Genomic DNA, 27,421 nt, shown 5'->3' with positions numbered 1-27,421 from the left:
AGTTATCAGGCTTACATATGTATTTCATATTAGACTATCAAAAACGAATACTTTAATAATTTAAATAATAAAAATAATTTAATAATGTACTAAATAAAGTTAAAGTTGTGGCATCTGTGCAATCTAGTTTATTCACCATGCCCATGGAAACAACAATGAACACAGGTCTGGTTTCCGAATTAACCTATGTGATAACTACATTACTACATAACCCATCATTGGTCAGAGTCAGACAAGCCTAATATTTGATTATTTGTGAGGATATTACTGCATTTTCTTTCCATGTAATTTGGTGGTGGATATGTGTGTTTGATACAGTTACAGCACTTTGATTTTGTTCAAATGTAAAGTGTGTTATGTTTAAAATGTATTACTATTATTATTATGAGGCTGGCAGAGTAGTTTTACTGGCTGTGAAATAAGCTTCAGGCAGCTCTGTGTAGGATTGTGCATTCAGTCTCATGCCATAGTCGTATGCATATTTTTACAGAGTATTTGTAATTTGTATCAGAATACTTTTTGATGTATTTTCATACATCTCTGCCAACTCATATTCATGAATGGATTATTGTGTGCAATGTTGTTCCTGGTGTCACGTTACATTTGGTTGTGTGTGGCTACAGTATATCAGTTGTCTATATATAGCACCCTGAATTAATAGTCAAACTCCCCCTCAGCAATCAAGAGACCCTGGACAAATGCCCAACGTTACCGTGGGGGCTCCTCGTCTCGTTACGGTGGGGGCTCCATTGAAACAAGTGAGTCAGTAGGATACAACAGCAGTGACAATCCACAGAAATGTGTGTGGGGAGGAATTAATTAATGTCTAAATTGGGGAGAAAAGGTGGTACAAAGAAAAACAACACATAACATAATACGTATTTGTATCTCAAACAGATTTACCAGTATTTTGTATTTGTATTGTGATAAATATTTTGACAGAGCATTTGTAATTTGTATAAAAATACTTTTTGATGTATCTCTGGCAACTCATATTCATGAATGGTGTCTGATTATTGAGTTCTGTAAAAAATAACTCATGATGTGTGCAAATGTTGTGACTGGTAGCAGATGGAATTTATACGTTTTGGTGTCACGTGCAGAGTTCATTTGGTTGTGTGTGGCTACAGTATATCGGTTCTATATATAGCACCCCATAATTAATAGTAAAGACCCCCCAGTGGCGAAGCCTCCAACAGGTAAGTCAGTAGGATAGAACATCAGTGACAACACACAGACATGTGTGTGGAGAGGAATTAGTTGGCATAACGACTATATTCGGAAGAAAAAGGGGGTAAAAAGCAAAAACAAAAAATTAATAATATGTATTCGTACATAATACCTATTTGTATTTCAAATACATTTCTCAGACAGTATTTTGTATTCGTATTGTGATTTGTATCAAAACACTTTTTGATGTATTATTGCCCATCTCTGACAACTCATATTTATGAATAGTCTCTGATTAAATGGTGCATTTATATAGCGCTTTTATCTAAAGCACTTTACATAGATTGTTCATTACATTCACCCATTCATACACACATTCACACACCGATGGCGGAGGAAACCATGCAAGGCATCAACCTGCTCATCGGGAGCAATTAGAGGTTCAACGTCTTGCTCAAGGACACTCTCTCTCTGGGGGAGCCCGGGATCAAACTGGGAACCTCACGGTCCCCATCCGGCCACTCTACCCCTGAGCCACTATCGCCTGTTCTGTAAAAATAACTCATGTGTTGTTCCTGGTAGCAGATGGAATTTACATCTGGCGTCACGTAGACTGATACATTTGGTAACACTGTACCGTGGTTGTGTGTTTGGTTGGTTACATTATATCGGTTGTCTCTTTATAGCACCCTGAATTAATAATAAAACTCCCTCTCAGATTTCGGAAGACGTCCTGGTCCTCCCATTGGGATCTCATGGGAAATAAAAACAGGTAAGTCAGTAGGATACAAATGACAACACACAGACATGTGTGTGGGGAGGAATTCATTGGCAATAAAAAATGACTAAATTGGGGAGAAAAAGGGGTAAAAAGCCAAAAAGAAAGCAAAAAAGTACAATACGTATTTATACTTCATACGTATTTGTATCTCAAATACATTTCTCAGTATTTTGTATTTGTATTGTGATAAATATTTTGACTGAGTATTTGTAATTTGTATCAAAATATAGGCTTTTTTTTGTCTTTTTGACAATCTCTGCCAACTCATATTCATGAATGGTTTCTGATTATTGTGTGAAAATTATATTCCTGATAGCAGATGGAATTGACATACTTATTGGTGTCACATGCAGAGTTACATTTGGTTGTGTGTGGTTACAGTATATCAGTTGTCTATATATAGCACCCTGAATTAATAGTTAAACTCCCTCTCAGATTTCAAGAGACGCGCTACGGCAATCTATTTTATACTAAGTCACTGCAATAGAAAATAATCAGAAAAATCAAATTGACCTTTTTCCTCTCCATAATAATAATATATAATATATTGACCTACTTGCTCCGTTTCAGCTCAAACCAGCTGATCGATGCCCACAAGGGCGCAGAGCAGTGAGGGGTTAGGTGTTTTTTTTAAATGTATTTCAGCATTCTCTGATTACAGTATCAGTGTCATTTCCGGATTCAGTAATACTATCACTACAAATACTAATACTATTATTATTATTATTCCTAAATCAATCAGAACTGCAGATTTTAACTTCTCTCATTTGTATTGTTTCTCCAAAGCTGATGTAACACCTGGAGATGGAGTTGCAGGTGGAGTAAGAGTTGGAGTTTCAGTGTTTGTGCTGATTTTTGTTTACTGCATCTGCGTTACAACTGCAGATTATAACTTTTATCCTCATTTGTATTGTGTTTCTCTGAAGCTCATTTCGAAATGATTGGAATTTCTATTGGACTCACAGTTGGTGGTAATCTGCTGATTTTGTTTTGCTACGTTTGCTGCAGGTGAGTTGCTGTGTGTCCGTGTGTGTGTGTGTGTGTGTGTGTGTGTGTGTGTGTGTGTGTGTGTGTGTGTGTGTGTGTGTGTGTGTGTGTGTGTGTGTGTGCGATTTTCTTAACAGAGTAGATGTAATTTCCAGTGTTGGTGGATTTGGGGAGTTTGACACTTTTATCAGGCTTTACTTACATAGGATCTATTAAAAAGTTAAAAGTAGCAATAAAAGATTAAGAACCATATTTAATAATAACCACTAATTACTTAAAAGTGACTATATCTTTAAAATTGCATTTTACAATGTCAATTACAATGTATCACAAAGATACATGGAGCGTATGTGGGACTGGAGTTTATCCAGACATAATATATACTTAAAGCGACAGTAAAAGAGTAACATTCCCTTTCTCTCAGAAAGACAGTTTTTTATGGGGTGTGTGTGTGCCAGAATCAAAGTGGCATGCAGAGAGAGAGAGAGAGAGAGAGAGAGAGAGAGAGAGAGAGAGAGAGAGAGAGAGAGAGAGAGAGAGAGAGAGAGAGAGAGAGAGAGAGAGACACACACACACACACACACACACACACACACACACACACACACACACACACACACACACACACACACACACACACACACACACACACACACACACACACACACACACACACACACACACACACACACACACACACAGAGGCAGAGACAGACCCCACTCACACCTTCCAACAAAAAACAACAACAATCAAATACTGTCATTGTTATTTGTATATCAAAAACTCAAGGAACTAGCAACTGCTGTTGTTGTAATGATATGGCTGCATGTCAGTGAGGAGAGGTCCTTTGTCATATGGGTTGCCAAAAAAAAGGGTGGAAGAACAGGAATCGTCCAGGAGAAATAGTCAAATAACAGGAGTTTCCTGGTGAAAACAGGAGAGTTGGCAGGTATGAACTGTGTGTGTGTGTGTGTGTGTGTGTGTGTGTGTGTGTGTGTGTGTGTGTGTGTGTGTGTGTGTGTGTGTGTGTGTGTGTGTGTGTGTGTGTGGGTGTGTGGGTGTGTGTGTGTGTGTGTGTGTGTGTGTGTGCGCGTGTGTGTGTGTGTGCGCACTTGCATGCGTGTGTGTGTGTGTGTGTGTGTATGTGTGCACGCACGCGCATGGCCTTTTGCTGTGAGTCTCTCTAGTCTAGTGCGACACGCACCCATTAAGCGCATCTGCCACTGCCTGAAGCATTGAGCAGAGAAATTGTATTTGGACATTTCAATCAGAAACACTCTCGTCTTAGTAGATAAAGAACCATTTATTGCCACAAATGGAATACAGTTAAGCTTGGCGTTAAAGCTCCGCTCTTGGGAGAATATTCACTGAATTTTGTCGAAGCAGCCTGCTAAGCATATATTCAGAGAATGCTTAAGCAAATCCCCCATAGGGATACAATGACAACAATAAGCAATACATTAACATATTAGTTAGAATTAGCAGATATACATGATAAACACAAGTATTTGAGCCTAGCAATATTTTAAACAGCAGATATACATGATAACCACAAGTATTTGAGCCTAAGCCAGACTCTAAACAAAGCAGATACATAATAATCACAAGTATTGGAGCCTTATGGCAGACTCTAATCAAAAGGTGGAGGCTGGGGTGGAGGAGGAGCTAGCAAAATGCATTGGTTCAGCAACCAAGAAAGACCTAGAGAATATGAAGCCGTATTTATAGGAACCTCTTTGCTCAAGCGTGAGCTGTGATTGGATAATGAGTGTGTGATGTAATGACCAGCTGGGCTGTGAATGGGGAATAGAAAGCTGATGTTCACATCAGCTGACTGACTGCTGGTTACAGCTTTGGCGTGCACGACTTCCGTGTCCTGCATGAACTAACGCTATGCTTCATTTCAATCAGAAACACTCTCGTCTTAGTAGATAAAGAACCATTTATTGCCACAAATGGAATACAGTTAAGCTTGGCGTTAAAGCTCCGCTCTTGGGAGAATATTCACTGAATTTTGTCGAAGCAGCCTGCTAAGCATATATTCAGAGAATGCTTAAGCAAATCCCCCAAAACCAATAAATGCATACTCTCTGGTTTCAGCCGAGCGGCAGCTAGGATACTCAGAGAGTGCATAACAGAAATCCCCCCCAACACACGGAAGCCAACGCCAAGCCTAAAAAACGCCTTTATCAGTCATACTATATTATGTGAAGTAGCAAGACTGCTACCGACTTAAAATAGAATGCGCACGCATCCTGAAGTCATTCTACAATTATGTGATATAAGAGACTATGTGTCACAGCAAACTTGCTGTGGACCTCAGCATTTAATTATTAAGCTATACTAAAAGAATGCAAGCATGCATCTTAAAACGAGGTCATCCTACAATTAATGAGATATATTATATGTGTGTTCAACAGCCCTGTTGATTCCTGAGCTTCTGTTCCTCAGCATTTGATTGTTAAGCTAAACTAAACAAATGCAAGCATGCATCTTAAGACTATGTGTTCAACAGGCCTGATGAATGCAGAAACCTGTTGATTCCTGAACTCAGGAGTCCTAGACGGTATCGTAAAGCGATGCTCACTGCTATGCTGCACCGCGAATAGGATTCGAAAAGGACATTCTATTTCTTTTTAAAGAAATCTGATATATATAAATATATGTATGAGTCATCCTATGATGAATGATAACTAATGTTTATCATTCATGATAAATAAAGTGTACTAACTATGTGTAACAGCAGCTTGCTGTGGACCTCAGCATTTAATTATTTAAGCTATACTAAAAGAATGCAAGCATGCATCTTAAAACGAGGTCATCCTACAATTAATGAGATATATACTGTGTGTGCTCAACAGCCGTGTTGATCCTGTACGTCAGGAGTGCTTTAAATGTAAGCATGCATTTGTGTGTTAAACAGCCATGTTGATCCTGAGCTTCAGAAGTTCCTCAGCATTTGATTATTAAGCTAAACTAAACAAATGCAAGCATGCGTCTATGTGTTCAACAGGCCTGATGAATGCAGAAACCTGTTGATTCCTGAACCTCAGGAGTCCTAGACGGTGTCCTAAAACGATGCCCACTGCTATGCTGCACCGTGAATAGGATTCGAAAAGGACATTCTATTTATTTTTAAAGAAATCTGATATATATAAATATATATATATGTATGAGGTCATCCTATGATGAATGATAACTAATGTTTATCATTCATGATAAATAAAGTGTACTAACTATGTGTAACAGCAGCTGCTGTGGACCTCAGCATTTAATTATTTAAGCTATACTAAAAGAATGCAAGCATGCATCTTAAAACGAGGTCATACTACAATTAATGAGATACATACTATGTGTGTGTTCAACATCCATGTTGATCCTGTACTTCAGGAGTGTACTTAAGCAGAATGTGTACTATAGGGTTGAGATTCCTTGGTTGCCCCTAGCAACGGAACGCCCCTGTAATCACCACTGATTAATAACATATGCGTGTAACAGCAGCGTGCTGTAACTTCCTATCCGCTCAGATAAGAGGGATGCAAGAATGCATCCGTAAAAGGTCAACTATCTTCATCAGAATGAACCCATGCCATTGCCAACCACTTTTGAATGCAGACTCTATTTAACTGTCTCCTCATACAGTACATGCCACTCATTGCTTTTTGAGCAACTTCAAGTTTAAGTCTAGACCAATGTAGCTGCACCAATGCAATGCGGAAATGAGTGAGAGGTATACAGCTGCGCAGCAGTCCACATCTTTTGTAGAGGAGACAGAGCCGGGCCGTGAACCATGACCTTGGCTTTCCCTTGTCGGTCAGGAAGAACATTAGTCTTGCCTCGCCAGAGGACGTCTTTGCAGATACTGGATCATGGAGAACAGAGACAAAACATGGTTTTAGTTAGGGTTAGGGTTAGGGTTAGAAATTATGACGTTTGCACCTTTCCCCCCCCCCCCCCTGTCTGATTTACAGTGTTTAAGATGTTAAGTTCATCCTACAAAAGTGTGAAACTATGTGTAGCAGCAGCATGCTGCAGACCTCAGAAATTAATTTATTAAACTAAATTAATGCGTAAAATGTAATAACTATATGCGGCAATAAGCATACTGCGGACCTTACCCATCACGCACAGATAAAAAAATGCAAAACAAAACAGAATCATACTACCTAAGTCAGTGCAGTGGAACCCTTAAGTTCATCCTACAAAAGTGTGAACTATGTGTAGCAGCAGCATGCTGCAGACCTCAGAAATTAATGAATCAAGCTAAACTAAATTAAAGAGTGTAAAATGTAATATCTATATGCAGCAGTAAGCATACTGCGGACCTTACCGATCACGCACAGATAAAGAAATGTAATACAAAACAGAATCATACTACCCAAATCAGTGCAGTGGAACCCAGCCAACACTTTCAGCAGCATACTTATGCCTGATGTCAATCTCAGATACGTAGATAGCGATCCACAAAAGCTTCAAGTTCCACAAGCATGCAGAACACCACCTAGATGAACTTTTGGAAAGACACACACAAGAGCAAGCATGCAAGCCTTCTCGTCTGGACGCTGTGGAGATCTGCAAGCAAACAGCTGGATTATCTCATTCACTCATGGTGAACGTAGTAGCGTTCATGGCTGCAGACCGGCAACCTGCTGCTTCATTGTGAATGCTGGAACCAAGCAGCTGAAGAGTACTGTAACTGTACCGTTTGCAAGTCTTTAAGACTTTGTTTGCAATAAGAAATTATTTTAAATTGCAATTATCATCATACGTTTTCTTCTTTCTGCAACCATCCAATGAAACTTAACCCAGCAGCACCTGTATGAGTCAGAGACAAGTAGACCCCTTTTATCCTTGCAATGAATAATGACTATTATATGATTTCCGCCTTTCACCTGCTGTGTTTTTTGTCCAACTCGAGATGTGTTAGCTAAAAGTGAAGTAACATGCAAATTAATTCAATGCACTATGAATCCGCTCCCTGCATTTAAGTCATAAGCTGATAGAATTGAAGCAGCAGAGAATCAGATTAACCTTTGCTTGCCCTCTAAATGGCACCGCCTGGAGGACAACCCACTACAATTGAAGCAATCGCCCCATTTCACAAGACTTTAATCCACCATGAAGTAATTATCTATTTAAGCATCTGCAAACGAATCCACCCACAATAGTTACCTGAACTTGAGCGATAAATTAAGTGAATAGAACAGGAATGCAGAAATAACAGCTTCACTGAGTGGATTATATTAACTTGAATATCCCATGATAGTTGTGTACCTTATTTAACATGACATGATAGTTGTGAACCTTATTTAACATGACAGTTACACTGCCATAATGCCTGCACATGACCAGTTAAGAAAGAAAACACCCTTGCCTTCACCTTATTCTCACACGGTAGCATGCACATGACCAGTTAAGAAAGAAAACACCCTTGCCTTCACCTTATTCTCACACGGTAGCATTGAACTGAATTGACCATGATATGACTGTGTCAGTTGCATAGACTACAATACCCAAGATGCATGCTGTATGTATGAGACTTCCTGATTACTCCCAAGGAGTAGTCACGTGACACCACCACGGCGTGTTGCCAGATTGTAAGAGAAACAAGCGCCAAGTCTATAAAAACAAGTCGCAAAACAAGTGTTTAGAATATTAAACATTTTTTGTACCATGATTACATATGAATCTGGGGTTCCTTCACATGAACCCTGTTTAGTAATCATATTTGCTAGTGACTTAACAGAGCACAATCCCAAAGTCGCTTATAATAAGCAGACATGGCAACACTGGCTTTGATAAGTATAAACATATTATAAAGCATTTGTGCTAGCAGAGCACTACAACTGTTGGAAGCTCTGCTTGAAGCTTCAGAACCAACTAGATGGTACTGCACCATGTATTGTGGGTATTCCCAGAGTCAAGAGTGCCTCAGCAGAACAGCATTAGAACTTAGAAGCAGTACTTATTTTGGAAAAAAATCAACTTTCGGCCCAAAAATTTAGCTCCATATATTTCTATACCTGAAGCCATAAAAATGCTAAAATAGCCACGTTTCATTACCTGATGAAAGCTCTTTAAAACCACTGGAATGTCTGCTGCTGGGAATAAAAGGAAGTAGCCTACATGGGGAGCAAGGCTGCTGTGTTAACTTTGCAGCGCTGTACAAACAAATCAAAGCTTTTACATGGCAGCAAAGCATGCTGTTAGCTTTAAGCTACAAACAATTCGAGCTTTCCACATGCTATGTTACCTTTAAGCTATAAACAATTCAAGCTTTCCACATGTTATGTTAGCTTTAAGCTACAAACAATTCAAGCTTCCACATGGGAAGGAAGCATGCTGTGTTAACTGTGCAGTTCTGTATAACAACAAAGATTCTACATGCAGCAGCATGCTATGTTAGCTTCTAGCTACAAATAATTGAAGCTTTCCACATGGGAAGCAAGCATGCTATGTTAACTGTGCATTGCTGTATAACAACACAGCTTCTAAACACATGGCAGCACGCATGCTATGTTAGCTTTAAGCTACAAACAATTGAAGCTTTCCACATGGGAAGCAAGCATGCCATGTTAACTGTGCAGTGCTGTATAACAAACCAAGCTTCTAAATGCAGCAGCATGCTATGTTAGCTTTAAGCTACAAACAATTGAAGCTTTCCACATGGGAAGAAAGCATGCCATGTTAACTGTGCAGTGCTGTATAACAACAAACTTCTAAATGCAGCAGCATGCTATGTTAGCTTTAAGCTACAAACAATTCAACTTACCACATGGTGAAGAGAGTAGCCTACAAATAAATCAAGCTTCTACTGTCTGGGCAGCAAGCATGCTGTATAAGCTTTGTGCTACAAACAATTCCTAATTTCTACATGGCAGCAAGCATGCTATTAGCTTAAGCTATGAGCACATTAGTGTTTGGCAGCAATAATAGAAGAAGCATTGGCTGCTGTAGCAGTGGTAAAAGTCAGCATCATAAGCAGACTCATCTCATATAGCACCAAAATATCATAGAGCAGCGCACAAAGCAGTAGATGAGCAGTAGATGAGCAGCAGATGAGCAGCAGATGAAGCTCGCAGCAGCTAGCAAAATGCATTGGTTCAGCAACCAAGAAAGACCTAGAGAATATGAAGCCGTATTTATAGGAACCTCTTTGCTCAAGCGTGAGCTGTGATTGGATAATGAGTGTGTGATGTAATGACCAGCTGGGCTGTGAATGGGGAATAGAAAGCTGATGTTCACATCAGCTGACTGACTGCTGGTTACAGCTTTGGCGTGCACGACTTCCGTGTCCTGCATGAACTAACGCTATGCTTCATTAAATGATGTAAATAATAAGGTAAGTCTTTTGATTTGACAGGAAGAAAAACACCTCTGAGAGTGAGGGCTGAGGTCTGAGGTCCATGACGTCACGGTCCAGCACCTCCCTCTCTACGCTCCTCTCCTCATCCTCCTCCAGAACAGAGCATGGACATTACAATGTCAATATGACAATGACAATAACCTTTACTTTCATGTTTCAATTTTGAACTGTTTGAACATAATTTGTGGAGAAACTATTTTAGAATACATATAATACATGTATTGAGTTCATAGGCGATGTTAGCCTCTATCAGGAGTCATTTTTCCAAAATGCTGAAACATGGAATACCCGGAAAATGTCCCCAAGCAAAGCAAAGTATACAAGAACATGCTTAGACATTCGACAATTAAGGTCTAATATTTATTTTGGACAATTGGCTGGTCAATCAGGTGTGGGGGGGGGTTAGTGAGAGCGTTAGTGAGAACTCACTAACGCTCTGGACCTAAATTACATCCAATGACACAAGGCCAGGAACTAATCAGAAGCTGTGTTCACGTTCACTCTTCCATAGGAAATAATACATAATAGAATCCAACCTGCTTCCGGTCTCCTAAAAAGGTGGCCACCTACTTCATGCAGATACGGAAAGTAAACCAGAGATGGCGAGTCTTGCCCATTTTAGTGTTGGGCTTTAGCCTCACCCCAGGAAGAAAGAAAGCAAGAAATAAATAAATAAAGAGGTGTCGCCACCAAGCCAGTCATATGAACCAATACATTCACCCTGCCACAACTCACCACCTAGTATACGTATACTGTACCCTGCCACAGCTCATCACCTAGTATACGTATACTGTACCCTGCCACAGCTCACCACCTAGTATACGTATTGATGGGAAAATATAGCACATATTTTATCAGCATCCATTTTAAAGGTTGAACATTTTGGGCCCCTGCATATTAAAATGTCACAACAAGTGGAAATTTCCATTTCACCTGCTTAACGACAACATTGAAAGATACCTACGTGACAAAAACATACTTAAAATTGTGTAAAAACAGGATGCTAGGTGTAGGCTGAACTTAAATGTCAAACTGTCTGAAACTTTGATCTTACTTCACTGCCTGAATTATTTTCACTGCCTATTATTATTCATGCCAGAGATTTTTCAATGAAAAAAAAAAGTACTCAGGAGCCGAGATACAGAATTTTAAAGTTTTAAGTTAACAAGGAAGTGGATAGGAGTATAGATCTTCGAAAAATCATATCTCCTTGGTCTTTGGGTCAAATTTAAAAAAAAATTGACCCCTTCCTGCTGTGGACTAATCGCTCTTGAGCCTTTACGAAGCAAAGTCTCTGATACGTTGAGTATTTGATTTTACCTATCTTGCATTATTGGTTCACATATCGCACAGTGTTGTTCCTGTGTATTGCTGTATTTAATTTAATAAATATTCTGATTTTGAGCTGATGTGATCCTTGTTCAATGTCGTGTATGTACCCTCTGGGCAATAGGATATATACCGAACAAAGGGCACACTCCCCTCTTGGAGTGTGGCCGTTGACGCATCAGTATACTGTACCCTGTCACAACTCACATCTTCAACATCAACACAAAACAGCCTAGTATAAACATACTGTACCGTGTGACTACTCACTACCTTCAACAACAGACACAACACAGCCTAGTATGCACATACTGTACCGTGTGACTACTCACTACCTTCAACAACAGACACAACACAGCCTAGTATACACATACTGTACCGTGTCACTACTCTCAACAACAGACACACTGTAGATTCACATCAGCCTTCAATGCCAGAGCCAGAAACAGACACTGATGCAGTCATTGAGTCCTAATATGACAACAACAACAACAACAACAACACAGCAACAACAAAACAACAGCATGACATCACATTAGTACACAACATACAACACAATCAGCAGCAGCAACAGCAGCAGCAGCAAAGAAAAACAACAACAACAACAACAACAACAACAACAACAACAGGTTCCTACCCTGAGATGTCTTCTTCTTGACTTCATCAGTTGTGTAAGTGATGGATCTCATGGACTAAAGTCATTGTAGACCTCCCTCTCTCTAGGTCATCCTGGGACGAGGCCTCCAGTCATCTCTCCTCCATACATCTGGCTAGCAGCTGGTGAGTACTGTCCTCCCCTGCATCTTTCTTTAGTACGTCCACGCAGGAAGGTAGGTAGGTAGGTAGGTAGGTAGGTAGGTAGGTACTATAGGTCGGTAGGTATAGGTGTGGGACGTCCTTGTGATCAATGTCCATGTGTTGTTGGGTCTCAGAGTCTGCTGGCTGGGAGCTTGATCCCAGCTCACTGTGGTCGTCTGGGGGTCTTCACCTTGGCTCTGGTACCCGTGAACATGACTCCTATGGTCTGGAGTAGGTTGGGAGAGACACCATAAGCCTGGAGTATCTGAAAGAAAGGAATAAAGAGAAGTATAAAAATAGTGTAATAGTAAATATGTTTCTCTTCTCTACACACTATTGTTTTTTGTTTTTTTTAGGTCTACACTAGAAACCTGACATGGATATAGGCTACCTACAGTAAGTAAATTGAGATTAAATAGAATTTAATTGTGTTAATCAGGTTGTAAGACTTGCTCAAATATCAAGTTACCAATGATGGTTTAATTTACTGACACATTAACACCAAGCAGTGTGAAATATTTATTGATCTTATATTCAATCATTTCTCTTTAACCACCTGAACCTATGAACTCCCTATTCTAGAGCAGATATTCAGCCGAAAATAGCCGATCTACAAGCTCACCACCTGATACGTTGAGCTTAGAGATTGATCGGCTATTGTCAGCAAAGAGATTTGGCACCGAGGGATAAAAGGGGCAAACCAAGTATAGAGCCCTGGGGGACCCCTGTCAACTGTGTAGGGTTTAAGTGGTTCATGATAGATTGGTCTGTTGAGTTACTGTACTTCTGTCTCCACTAGATGGCAGCAGAGTCTATTTTATGACAGGTTGTAGCAATGCATACAGTAGAAACATTGAATGCAGCTACAGTACAGCTGTTAGGAACCAGCAGAGATCAGAGTAGATCTCCTTCATAGCTGTAATAAATAAAACAAACTCATGGGGCAAAGGTGCCATTCTAAAATGTATTCAATAGTAAATCTGTAAATAGTTTTCTATTCAAAAATAAACAATATTAAGATTATAGTATTAATGTGTACACTCTCATGAAGTCTTCACTGAATGTTAAATGATTGAAATAAACAGGTATCATGTGTCATTCACTTCCATTACTACAGTCTGGTTTAAGGCCCCCCATGGAAAAAAATAAAAAAGACCCATGTTTTCCTGTAGTGTAGGCAGTTGAGTTACAGTGTGACCACTTAAGACCTGTATACGTCTGTATAGTATAGACAGAGTATAGATGGTGCCTGTCGTAGTTGTGCAGCATCTTACATTTAAATGATTTATGACTATTATGATGATCAGCTCATTTTGGCAGCCAGTCAGAAACGTGGTGTTCTTTGAGAGTGTCTGTCTGTCTGTCTGTCTGTCTGTCTGTCTGTCTGTCTGTCTGTCTATCTCTCTCTGCAGTGGATGGGACAGGGGCGTAGGAGGGGAATGCATCAATCCAATGTCCAATAGGGGCAGGAGGGGGGGGGGGTTCTTTCAGAGCCAGCGTCCAGTGTTAAAAGACATTCAAACTGCAAGATGCAGAGTCATTAAATGCCATAGGTTCCAGTATCTAAAATCCAATTACAGCAGAATAAAGTGTCTTGTGCATCTACTTCCCTTTCCAAAGAGGGAGGGGGGGGGGGGGGGGGTTCTGTTTGAGTCCAGGTCCTTCCTCCTCTGTGTTTGTAGAAATCTGTGTTTTTCCATGTCCAGGACAAACCTGAACACAACAACATTGGCCTTTAAATATGGAGAGCCTTCCAGCCCAGCACCAATAGCAGCCTGCGATAGAGTAATTAGCTCATGCCCTGCACCTGTACAACTCACTAGTCCAATTAGAGTCCTCAATGCTGAACTGCCACTACAGACTGCACTGCAACTCAAACTGAAATAATAAAGAAAAGCATGCATGCACACACAATCTAAAGGAATCAACACAAAGCCAGCTACAATACAAAATGAATAAACATTTTGTATTTGTTTTGTATTATAATGAATAAACATTTTATTGTACAGAAGTAACTGTTGTAGCCATAACCACTTTAATACAAACCACCAACTATGATGGTTTAGTATGTTGTTCATTTTGCTTTCACAACTTGAACCCTGGTGACCCTATTTTGGGGGGCGAACATTTGGCGAAAATAGCAGATCTACAAACTCACAACACAACAGTGGTTCTCAACCTTTTCAGGCCTCGACCCCCCAAAATATTTTTAACTGGGGACCCCCCACCCTGACAAGCACTTAGAATTGTAGGAGTTGAGGCATCATGTTTGACTCTATTCCACAGATAAATATTGTGAAAATATCAATACTTTTGATGCAGTATTGTATTGTTTTCCTTGTTTTTTTTCTTCCTTTTTTGTAATTTTTTATAGGTATTTTTCAACTTTAAGGAGGGCCATTCAAGCAAGCCGCAAGTGGAGCCTGCAGTACCACCACGGCCCAAGACACCGTCACACCAGAATGAAATGTTTGGAGCGGGGGAGTGGAGTCCCTCCACGTGCCAGAGTATCTCCTCTCCCCCAGTCCCGGCAGAGTAGTTCCGGACAAGTGAATTGAGTGGTACTGTTGAGTGGTACTTCCGGACAAGTGAATTGAGTGGACTGACCGTGGGTAGCTACCTGGGACCTAAGTCGGGGCTTGATCAACCCCAGTTGGGTCACCTGGACGAGGGTGTATGTTGCGAGACCCGAAACACGCTATGACCCCAGGCTGCAACACTGATGATAGGTGCATCCATGTGATGTTTTTTTCGTTAATTTACTGTCATCTGGTTGAGAACCACTGAACTATAATAGGGTTTACGCGTTAATATTTACACTGTGGATGAATTCTGGACCAGTCAGCATGTTGAAGCATGTTGGACACACTTTGTATTTTTAAGCTACAATTTGATCACTTGAGTCCCTACAAAATAGCCGATCTACAAGCTCATGTTGTGAGCGATCTACAAGCACATGTTGTGAGCCTGTACATACAGATCCTAGGGAAAAAAATAGAATATTGTGGAAAAGTTAATTTTCTTCTGTAACATAATTCAAAAAGTGAAACTTTCATATATTCTAGATTCATTGTGCATAAAGTGAAATATTAAAAACCTTTTTGTTTTTATCTTGATGCTTATGGCATACAGCTCATGAAAATCTAAAATCCATATAAACATCCATCCATCTCAAAATATTAGAATGTCACACAAGACCACTCAAAAGATGGGGCGTGGTATAGAGGTGATCAGCAGGTGGCATTGTTGAGGTGTTATGGAAGATTTGCTTTGCTTTGATAGCGGCCTTAAGCTCATCTATGTGGCACCACCTGAAGCTCAACCTGGACAAGACAGAGCTGATGTTCCTCCCGGGGAAGAGCTGTCTGCACCGAGACCTGGCCATCACCATTGATAATGCTGTGGTGACGTCAACTCGGACTGCAAGGAATCTGGGTGGGTGTGACCCTGGACGACCAACTGTCGTTCTCGGCAAACATCACATCAGTGACACGGTCATGCAGATTCCTCCTCTACAACATCAGGAGGATTCGCCCCTTCCTCACGGAGAAGGCAGCCCAGGTGCTCATCCAGGCTCATCTCCCGCCTAGACTAGGCCTACTGCAACTCCCTCCTTGCTGGTGCGCCAGCGTCTGCCATCAGACCTCTGGAGCTTGTTCAGAACGCTGCAGCTCGTCTGGTGTTCAACCGCCCCAAGTTCTCCCACACAACTACCCTTCTCCTTTCTCTACACTGGTGTCAGTTGGCTGGTCAGTCAAGCACAGTAATACCAGTGGTGGAAAGTAACATTTACTCAGGCACTGTACTTAAGTACAATTCTGAGGTATTTGTGCTTTACGTGAGTATTTCCAATTTCCAATACTTCTACTCCACTGCATCTCAGAGGAAAATATTGTACTTTTACTCCACTACAATTATTTGAAAACTTTAGTTACTAAATATGCATTAACCACTTTATCCATACATACCTTGGCTATTTGAAAATAGCAGATCTACAAGCTCACAACTGGTCGCAAAGCGACGCGTTGTGAGCCTGTAGATCCGCTAATTTCAAAAGATTTCTATATTTTGTATATTTGTATATTTTGGACATTCTGCATAATGAGCACTTTTACTTTTGGTACTTAAAGGTAGGGTAAGTGATATTTTTGGGTTAAAACAAAAAGTATTTTGTTAAAAGGTTAAAATACTATATTCTGATAGTAATCATTGCTATAGAGTGTTTTTTCAGTAACAGATGTCTCTCTGTCTCTCCAGCTCTTTAATAAACAGAAAATACATTTTTCGGTAGGTGTCAAAATCTCAGCCAATCAGGAGAAAGTACCCATTTTTAAGCTTAATTTGTATAGTGTTCCAGTTCCAATTTTGTCTGCTCATTTCTTAGTGTCATCACTTCCAATTTCACTTGTTTAATCTATATCCTGAATAGAGTTCTCTGTCCTGGTTGGATAAAATTGGAAATGAAACTGAAACGAAAATGCATTTTCTGTTTAATAAAGAGCTGGAGAGACAAGGAGACTCCTAATACTGAACAAACACTCTATAGCAATGAGTACTATCAGAATATAGAGCTATTTAACACTTATTTTAACCAATGCAAATCACTTACCCTACCTTTAAGTACATTTTCATGCCAATACTTTTAAACTCTTACTCAAGTACATTTTGAATACTTGGACTTTTACTTGTAACAGAGTATTTCTGCATTGCAGTATTGATACTTTGACTTAAGTAAAACATTTGAGTACTTTTTCCACCACTGAGTAATACCATGGTCAGTAGCCTACAGTACACCAGTTACTAGTAGGTTGTTGCCTACCGACCGTTACCAGCCACATGACCATTTTCAGTGCTATTTAGCACCTTTTTATTTATAGTGTGAGATATGATCTACTGAACAACAAATGTCAAGATGAAGATGATCAAACTGACCACTTCTGCATTTTCTTCATACTTCTCTCTTTTAGATATTTTTGTCATCTGTTTAGTTTCCTCCAAAAGAGTGAAAAAAAAAAGAAAGTAGTATCAAAATACAAGCTATTGCCGTTGGTTTACGGTTTTAACTCTGTCTGTGGGACATAGGAGGTCAGCTGACCACGGGTGTGCCAGTTCTTGTGAAGACAAGTATGTTTGTTACTTCCTCAATACACATACACCCATGTGTGTGTGTGTGTGCGTCACACACACACACACACACACACACACACACACACACACACACACACACACACACACACACACACACACACACACCCCCACACACACACACACACACACACACACACACACACACACACACACATGGGTGTAGGCCAAAGCAAGTGTCAAATCGTATTTTAGGAAGTGAAACCCCATTTGGAAATGGCTCTTCCTGCACACCCATCCACCCCGCTCATTTCATCTGAACACAGATCCTGACCTGTGTTCTTACATGGAATACAAATATATTTCCATTGAAGATGAAGTTGTAAGAATGAAACTCGCTGAAACTCATCCCGGTTAGACTGCTGCAACAGCATCCTCCATGGCATCACCTCCAATTAAAGCCCTCAATAAACTCCAGCATGTTTGTATTATAAACTCAGCTGCCTGTCTGTTGTTCACCAGTACCTGCTCCAGAGAACACATCACACCAGTCCTCCACGACCTCCACCTGCCTGTCAAACAAAGAATCCACTTGAAAATACCCCTCACCACCTATAAGGCACTCCATAACTTGGCTCCCCCCTACCTCTCTGACCTCCTCCAGCCACATCTCCCGTCCCGTTCCCTCAGGTCCAGTGACGCCAGCCTCCTGGAGGTCCCCAAGACCAGGCTCTCCAAGACCAGGCTCTGTACCTGGGGCAACAGGGCCTTCTGTGTGGCTGTCCCCCCCCCTCCCTCTGGAACATTTTAACTTTCAAACTGGCAGCATTCAAAAACTTAAATATATATATTATTATAATTATTATTATTTTAAACTGAAAATGATCGACAAGCTCAGGTAGGTTAGATCAGCTATTTTCATGCAACACATCATACATCATACATAAATAAAATAGGGTGTATTCATGCTGGAAAAGCAGTGATTTTTCTGCGAAAGAAAAATAAGAAAAACATTTGAAGAATGGGCGATAGTGAATGTTGTGCAATCGACAGAAATGGATTTCAGTATAACTCCATGCAATGTACCTACTAAATATTGATAGAGTTTTAAACTAGTACGGTAGATGTGAAATTAACCCATTAAACTTGGGAAAGCAGCTCTGTCATTTTAGATTTTAGGTACATATATAGCACATTGGTTCACCATAATGTTTGTATATAAAAAAATAGCAGATATACAAGTTCACTTTGTGCCGAGCTATGAGCTTGTAGATCTGCTATTTTTGAAAATAAATAATAATAATTGTGCAAATCTTTGAATATATATTTTAAGTGAACATTTTTTGCTTCTGGGGGGGTCCCTGGAACAAAAACATTTTAGATGGGGGTCCGCGGCCAAATACATATAATTTTGGGGGTCCTTGACATGAAATAGTTTGAGCACCACTGATTCAGAAAACTGATTTTGAGAATCGGCCTAAGTCTTAATGGGTTAATGTAGCTACAGACAAAGATGGAAAAAGTTAAAGGGTTAAAGTGAAAATGTCAGGATTATAACAGACTTTTAATTTCATACAGAATGGTGACATCTAATCAGCTTCCTGTCAGAATGTCAGTTATAAATCTATGAAGTTCAAGAAAAACCACATCCTGATAAAGGAAGAGATAATCATGCAGCATTTATATTTAAACCTGTTATCTTAAAGATCTTCAAACTGTATTCTGAATGCGTCACATCGCAACGTGTTGTGCTTTTTTCCCACTATAAAAAAAAAATGAAAATCTTGAAACTTTTTGTCATTACCTATCATGGCATGCCCAAAATAAGGACGCCAAGTTGAAAGCAATTCATCAGCTTCTCCCAGCTGAGTGTTGAACCACAGAGGAGCACGGAGGGGGGAGCAGCTAGGGGTTAAGTGTCTTGCTCAGGGACAACACTTTGACACATTACTGAGAGCTGGAATCGTACCGGAGACCTCCGGGACCTCCGGAGTCCTAGGCGGGCTCCCTAACCATACAGCGATGAATTAAATCAACGTCAATATTACTTTCAATGCAACATTTTATACATTGGTTTCTCGTCAAGATAAAAACACAACATTTATTGTAATGACATACAGTAGCGTTGTATTCAGTCAGTGGTGTGGCTCTACTCCTGTGATACTGTACTATAGAGTAATCACAGACACAGACTCTGAGATCACAAACCCCTCCTGAAGCAGAGACTGAAAATACACAGTTATTTCATGAACAAGATTGTTCAAATATGAACAATTCAGACTCTCCAGGAAATCTAAGTTCTCCCAAAGGAGCAAATAAAGTTGTTTTATATCTAGACTGCAGCCAGTGGTGGTGAGTGGCTGGGCGTTCTATAGACATGTCTATGAAGAAGCTCCACCTTCCACCATGAAAAGGAGTGATCTCCTCCATTCACAACTTTATCAACACTGGAAACAACTAGAAGAAGCATCTCTCTATGGCCAGCATCATGAAACCAGCTGTCATCACCTTTATCATCTGCCTGCTAGCTCTCCATGTAAAAGGTAAGATAAATCAACGTATTAATTAAGTTCTTGGCCTGAAAAGCTGCTTTCCTTGACAGTCCAGTCCATATGCAGCTGGCAGGTGCTGGTGTATTGGTACAGAGTCATTTTGATTTTGATTTTGATGTTCTTGTATTCTGGTCTCTCTCAAAAGCTAAAAAATAAGTTTCAAACAGCACAAAAAGATCTGGGTCATATGTAAGGGCCACCCACATGCTCACTGTCAGTTGGCATCTTATATTCATCAAGCTGCTGCACTTTTCTTCTTAGCCTATTATTATTATTATTATTATTATTATTATTATTATTATTATTATTACTATTATTATTATTATTATTATTATTATCATCATTATTATTATTGTTACCCTTATTCTAAAGGTGGCAGAGCAGTTTTGCTGGCTGTGAAGTACAGGCGTGTAGGATTGGACATGTAGGGCCCTATCTTGCGCGCCGCCTTACCCCCTATCCCTAAACTTATAAGCCATATTTTACTATTTTGAAAAACATTTTAAAATAGTTCAACTAGCCGATCTACATCAACATGTTGTGAGCTTTTAGACCGGTTATTTGAATTATTTTTAAATGTTTTTCAAAATAGTAAAAGATGGCAAAAGAATGTAGGGATAAGGTGTAAGGCGACGAGAAAGTGCAAACATTTATTTAGGAGTAAAAAATACCAACGTTTCGGCAAACAAATGCCTTCTTGTACCCTTAGTCCATGAGCCAGACAAGATTTCATTATCGAAAGAGTGGGTGAAACCACACCTATATTAAATTGTTTATAGGGTCAATATAAGTAAATAAATATATGATAACCTTTTCCACAGCTTTTCATAGTTATCACACATTTTGTTATTTTCCCCATACGTACATGACAGGTGAAAAGATTACAACATTTAAAAAATAGTTATCATAATGAAACTTCCCCAGTTGATTACTTACAGTACATGAAGACAATGATTTATTATATTACAAGTTTTCTGAAATAGTATATTTAAATATGCAAATTAGGCATTAGGAAAATATGCCAGAATTTGCATAACTTTCCAGAATCAACATTGGAACATTGGACAAAGCCAGAGTGAACATTCTTATTTCATTTTGTTAAGATGTTGGGAGTCAAATGTTTTTAACGAGGGAATATTCAATATCTGCCTCAATTTTGGGGCTCTGGCTCATGGACTAAATGCCAAATTTGCATATTTAAATATACAATTTCAGAAAACTTGTAATACGATAAATCATTGTCTTCATGTAAGTAATCAACTGGGGAAGTTTCATTATAAGAACTATTTTTTTAATTTTGACATTTTTTCACCTGTCATGTACGTATGGGGAAAATAACAAAAGGTGTGATAAATATGAAAAAGCTGCTCCTGTGGAAAGGTTATTATATATTTATTTACTTATAGACCAATTATTTGTTTACTAACATTGAGCCTGGACGCACAGGTGATTGTTTCACGCAATCAATTCCCAACCTGTTTCGAGGTGCACTGGTTTCAGCACACCCCAACCCCCTCTTGTGTGTGTTGGCTAGTGAGACGCGTCCTAACGAGACCTGATATAATGGGTTTCGTTGCGCGCATACTGGCTGCACGCAGCCAGTATGACGTCGTCTGTTAAGGGGTCTATATTGACCCTATAAACAATTTAATATAGGTATGGTTTTGCCCACTCTTTCGATAATCATTGCTCAATTTTGGGTCTCTGGCTCATGGACTACCTGAAGAAGGATTTGTTTTGCCGAAACGTTGGTCTATTTTACTCTGCGTCCTAAATGTTTGCACGTCTGATATAACAGTGTGTGCGGCCACTTTTTGTCCTTTGACAATTTACTTTGAGATTTGCCAATGTATAACACCATGTGAATACTTTAGCAAAGACATTACGTGAAGTATTAGCCAATTCTGTCTACAATGGTGGCTGTGGGACAAAATTAACCAAATGCTCTGGGTTAAAGTGAGCCAATGATCCTAATATGAATCGCTATTCAAATTTGTTATTATTTCTTTGCTACTCAAATTATGCTGAATGACTTTTCTTTTTTTGAGCCATCATTTTATGGCCCTTTGTCATAAATGCATACTCACAATTTCAATTGATAGAATAGAAGACATCCTGAAATAAGGGTAGATGTTTAGATTTGACTGCTATCTCATTTTGCTTCCAGGACAACTTGAAAGTGACAAGTGTCTCATCTTACCCTGTTCTCCCCTAATGATATAGCATTGTAGTCTGTGGTGTTGCTCTGCTCCTGTGATACTGTAGGCCTATATCAGAAATTCTGACATAGGCAATTAATTTAATAATTGGCAGTCAATATATGAATTGACTAATCATGGCATAAATTTTTATAAAATGTATTTTCAAATACAAACAAAAAAGCAACAAAAAAATATATATTATGTATTTGTACGTAATATGTATTTGTATCTAAAATACATTTCGTAGACCAGTATTTTGTATTTGAATTGTGATACATAATTTTGACACATTATTTGTAATTTGTATCAAAATAATTTTTGATGTACTTTCACCCATCTCTGCCAACTCATATTAATGAATGGTTTCTGAATATTGAGTTCTGTAAAAATGTTGTTCCTGCAAATGTTAGCAGATGTAATTTACTTTACATACTTATTGGTGTCACGTGCAGAGTTACATTTGGTTGTGCGTGGCTACAGTAAATCGGTGTCTATATACAGCACCCCAAATTAATAGTAAACTCCCTCTCAGGTCAGTCAAGCTATCATCTGGGATGGGACTCCAATACAAGGTACCAACAAGGTGAGTCAGTAGGAAACAACATCAGTGACAGCACACAGAAATGTGTGTGGTGAAGAATTAATTGGCATAACGACTAAATTGGGGAGACAAAAAATAGAATCAATCTCTCAGACCAGTATTTTGTATTTATATAGTGATACATTTTTTATTTGTATTTGTAATTTGTATCAAACCACTTTTTGGTGTACTTTCGCCCATCTCTGCCAACTCATATTCATGAATGGTTTTTGATCATTGAGTTCTGTCAAAAATAACTCATGTGTGCAAATGTTGTTCCTGGTAGCAGATGTCATGATACAACAGCAGTGACAACACACAGAAATGTGTGTGGGGAGGAATTAATTGGCCTAACGACTAAATTGGGGAGAAAAAGGGGTAAAAGAAATATGATTTTATAGCAGCGGCCGGCCCTGATGCTCAGCCTCGAATACACCTCTTAGAATGGTACAGTCCAGACTCATTAGTCCAGCTGAGCATAAAAGGCTGCCAGTGGACCAGAGTCTGTGCAGTGAGTGGAGCATCATGTGTTGTCCTGGTCAGTTTTACCCTGTTTATATGGTATACAGTACACCATACCAAGGCCTCTGAACTGATTCCAACTACTTCCATTCTACAAAATGTCTTCTAAATTCGAGTAGTTTTCTGCAAAATGTATGTTGCTATAATATATAGCAACATAGGTTCTCAAAAAGAATATATATGTATTTGGCTGCGGACCCCCGTCTCAAAAATATTTGGTTCCAGGGACCCCCAGAAGCAAAGATTTGAGTTAAAAATGTTCACTTTAAGAAAAATGTATCTATTCAAAAATAGCAGATCTACAAGCTCATGTACAGTATATCTGTTATTTTTGAATAGCCAAAGTATAAAATGACACAGATGCTTTCCCGGTTTTAATGACATTTGACAGATAGCTGCTGTGTGGAAAGTAGCTAATATTGATAATAAAGTGTTAATCTTGTAGGTGTAAATTTAATCAAGATGGATGAATATGTGGTCTATTTTTTGACTAATCTATTGTGTACAATACGCGCAGAACTGTGGAAAAGACCACACGTACGCACGTACACACGTGTACACGCACACACGCACGCACGCACGTACGCAGGCACGCACGCACGCACGCACGCACGCACGCACGCACACATTAACTCACCTGCAGCAAACCCCGTAAATCAAAATCAGCACAAACACTGAAACTCCAACTCCAACTCCTACTCCAATAATAAGTCCAGCTTTGGAGAAACACAATAACAATGAGAGGAGAAGTTAAAATCTGCAGTTCTGATGTCATTGTCAGTTCTTCTTGATTTATGAATAATAGTATTAGTATTACTGACGCTGGAAATGACATCATCAAGAAGACAATGCTCTGATGATGGAATCTGAATTATGTTTGAAATAAAATTGAGAAAATGTTTTCATGCCCAAAAAATGTTGGTCATCATGAGAATAATGTAAATGTGAGGAACATGGGCAAGTAAACAGTGGAGCTTTACTGCAGAGAGGCTTCCCCACCCCTATAAATGAATTACAATAGTGAAAGGTCAACAGCATACAGTAGGTGGATTATGAGACATTGCAGAGCAGCCTTTTCTTGTCTTACCTATTCTTTGGTTATTTAATTTATAGATATATTTTCCAAAGTCTGACTCTGGATTCACGCATTCCTCTGTGCCGTTAGTTGTTGTCACTCTGGGGATGGATAAGATAATATTAGTGATGGACAGCACCATGGAATGGCACCTCTCAGCATTATGACTTATGCTGCATTCACACTGGCAGCTACAAAAGATATAAAGCTACAAAGTCACAGTATTATCTGTCGTCGAGTCACTATTGAAGTGTAGTTCAACATCAACATGCTCGTTGACGTGGAACGTTCGTCTGATGAGCAAGAACAATATAGAAGAAAATATAATGCCTGGGCTTAACACAATGAGTGTCAAAATAGCATTTCTATGACATACAGTGCAACGTATCACATGTGGTGCTCCCATGGGCAGAAGGGAAAGTGCATCTTGAAGTGCACTGTATATACTGTAGAGGCCCCCGCCCCTCCACATCAATCCTCCATCTGTGTGTGTGTGTGTGCGCGTGCGCGTGTGTGTGCGTGTGTGCGTGCACGTGTGTGTGTGTGTGTGTGCGTGCGGCCTGACACGCACTCTCCCAACAGGCCAAGGATGAACCAGATCATACAAATAGTTTTCCCCTGGATTCCTTGGATCAGGATGCAACAACACAATCACATAATAGGCACCTTCCATATCCGCCAATCTTTAGTTTTCTTCAATACACACTTTTTGCTATTACTCCTGCAGATTATGCACAACACTCACACGAATCGGTAAACATTATCTCTGGAGTCATGTGATCAAGATATACAGTATAATCGCCCCCGTGTGAGTGTGTGTGTGTGTGTGTGTGTGTGTGTGTGTGTGTGTGTGTGTGTGTGTGTGTGTGTGTGTGTGTGTGCGCACTAAAGCTCCACTGTTTACTTGCCCATGTTCCTCAGATTTACATTATTCTCATCTCATATATTTCTTAAAACAATCTCTGATTACATCATCAGATTATTGTCTTCTTGATGATATAATTTCCAATTTCAGCAATACTATCACTACTAATATATATTCATAAATCAAGAATAACTGACAATGACAGCAGAACTGCAGATTTTAACTTCTCAATTTTTGATTGTGTTTCTCCAAAGATGACAGCATCTGGACACCTGTAAGAGTTACAAGTCCTGTTCCATATGGATATTATGGAGGAGGAGGAGGATTGGTGCTGCTGATTTTGGCTTGCATCATTTACTGCAGGTAGGGGTGTGTGTGTGTGTGTGTGTGTGTGTGTGTGTGTGTGTGTGTGTGTGTGTGTGTGTGTGTGTGTGTGTGTGTGTGTGTGTGTGTGTGTGTGTGTGTGTGTGTGTGTGTGTGTGTGTGTGTGTGTGTGTGTGTGTGTGTGTGTGTGCACGCATGTGGTCTATTCCACAGTTCTGCGCGTAGTGAATACAATACATTCAGTCAATAAATAGACCACATAGTTTATCAATCTTGGTTAAATTTACAACTACAAGATTAAAACTTTATTATCAATATTAGCTACTTTTACACACAGCACCTATTTCTGTCAGATTTCTGTCAATCTCTCAAGTGTGACACACACCCGTTAAGCGCATCTGCCACAGTGTCAAGCGTAGAGCGGAGCATATTTCGTTGGACATTAAATGAAAATAATGTTTTGATTTGACAGGAAGAAAAAGAGGAACAATTCTCCCACCTCTGACGGTGAGGCTGCTGAGGTCCATGATGCCACGGTCCAGCACCCCCCTCCCTACACTCCTCATCCTCCTCCAGAACAGATCATGCTTTACTCCAAGTTGAACGTCACGTCCCATCAGCCTGGTCTGGACCACCCTGTATAGGTACCGTGTCTAGAGGTCACCTGGTCTTTGATTACACTTGAAACCATCACCCACTCTACTTCTGCATAAAAACCTGTGTCTTTTAGTGTGTAGATAGTGATACCTCATTGGCTGCTGCAGGAATGGAAGCTGAGCCTTCTAATGCATTTATGTCAATAGACCATATTCACACGGCGGCAATTTTGCTATTACGTTAATGAAATGCCACCCTGTTTATTCAATGAAAAATGCCAAAATGGCCGCTGTGTGAATATAGTTAATTGAAGTAGACGGTCTCTCCACTATTAAAAACTCCATGAATTTTCAACCGATTTTCAAGCGGTTAAGTTTGTAACAAATACCAGACATGGAGTTATGGATCCAGTGGGCCTACTACTTGGTTACATCTGACATGCATATTTTCATACCAAAATACTTTTATCTAATCCAACCTTCCTTTGAAAATAGCAGATCTACAAGTTCACAATGTGACGCAAAGCGACGCGTTGTGAGCTTGTAGATCTGCTATTTTCAAATTGCCAAAGTATATATATACTGTATGTACTGTAAGTGGTTTTGTAATAATAATCTAAATCTACAAAGTAACTAGTAACTAAAGGTATCAAATAATTGTAGTGGAGTAAAAGTACAATATTTGTCTCTGAGATGTAGTGGAGTAGAAGTAAAAGTATTGAACATTTAATCTGACTAAAGTACAGTACTTGAGTAAATGTACTTAGTTACTTTCCACCACTGCTCTCACATGGTATCGTATTAAACTTGATACATTCTAGTACTGTAGGTCCCTGTTCATCCAAACCAAATTCTTTGATTTCAAGTCCATGTACTGTACTGGTCCGCCCGGTTTGACAGACAGGTCTGATTCTCCATGCATGTGCATGTGTTGCAGATGCAGTTTGTGCACGTCCTTATCTCACACCATCTCTTGGCTGCATGAGTAAAGGCTGGTTCAGCTTCACACTCCCTCTGGGTTCTATCAGTGGTGTAAAGTACATTTACTCAAGTACTGTACTTAAGCACAATTTTGAGGTATCTTTACTTTACTGGAGTATTTCCAATTTTCAGTACTTTTACTTCTACGCCACTACATCTCAGAGGCAAATATTGTACTTTTACTCCACTACAATTATTTGAAAACTTAAGC

The 27,421-nt window shown here is 39.6% G+C and overlaps 3 protein-coding genes and 1 long non-coding RNA gene across 4 annotated transcripts in view; all 4 read left to right on the top strand.

Annotated features, from left to right (window-relative positions):
• The window catches only part of LOC311037371 (uncharacterized protein), a gene marked incomplete at its 3' end in the record, with an annotated part of 208,389 nt that overhangs the window by 71,794 nt on the left and 109,174 nt on the right, over positions 1–27,421 (top strand). The gene's annotated exons all lie outside the window — the stretch shown is intronic.
• LOC311038176 (uncharacterized protein) overlaps positions 1–27,421 on the top strand; it is a 59,713-nt gene that overhangs the window by 25,821 nt on the left and 6,471 nt on the right. The gene's annotated exons all lie outside the window — the stretch shown is intronic.
• On the top strand, positions 1,907–10,649 carry LOC311038203. The gene is made up of 4 exons (XR_014600025.1): positions 1,907–1,942; positions 2,738–2,767; positions 2,878–2,959; positions 10,303–10,649. It is a non-coding gene; the product is annotated as an uncharacterized lncRNA (long non-coding RNA).
• On the top strand, positions 19,978–26,706 carry LOC311038195 (uncharacterized protein). The gene is made up of 4 exons (XM_084047581.1): positions 19,978–20,057; positions 22,800–22,850; positions 25,564–25,672; positions 26,106–26,706. Exons 1-4 carry the CDS (start codon positions 19,991–19,993, stop codon positions 26,275–26,277), a joined length of 399 nt encoding a protein of 132 aa, XP_083903707.1. The 5' UTR covers positions 19,978–19,990; the 3' UTR covers positions 26,278–26,706.

Source organism: Gymnoscopelus microlampas (assembly GCF_963454915.1).
Source record: "Gymnoscopelus microlampas genome assembly, chromosome: 21".
Taxonomy (NCBI): domain Eukaryota; kingdom Metazoa; phylum Chordata; class Actinopteri; order Myctophiformes; family Myctophidae; genus Gymnoscopelus; species Gymnoscopelus microlampas.
This window is presented reverse-complemented; position numbering and strand designations above follow the sequence as displayed.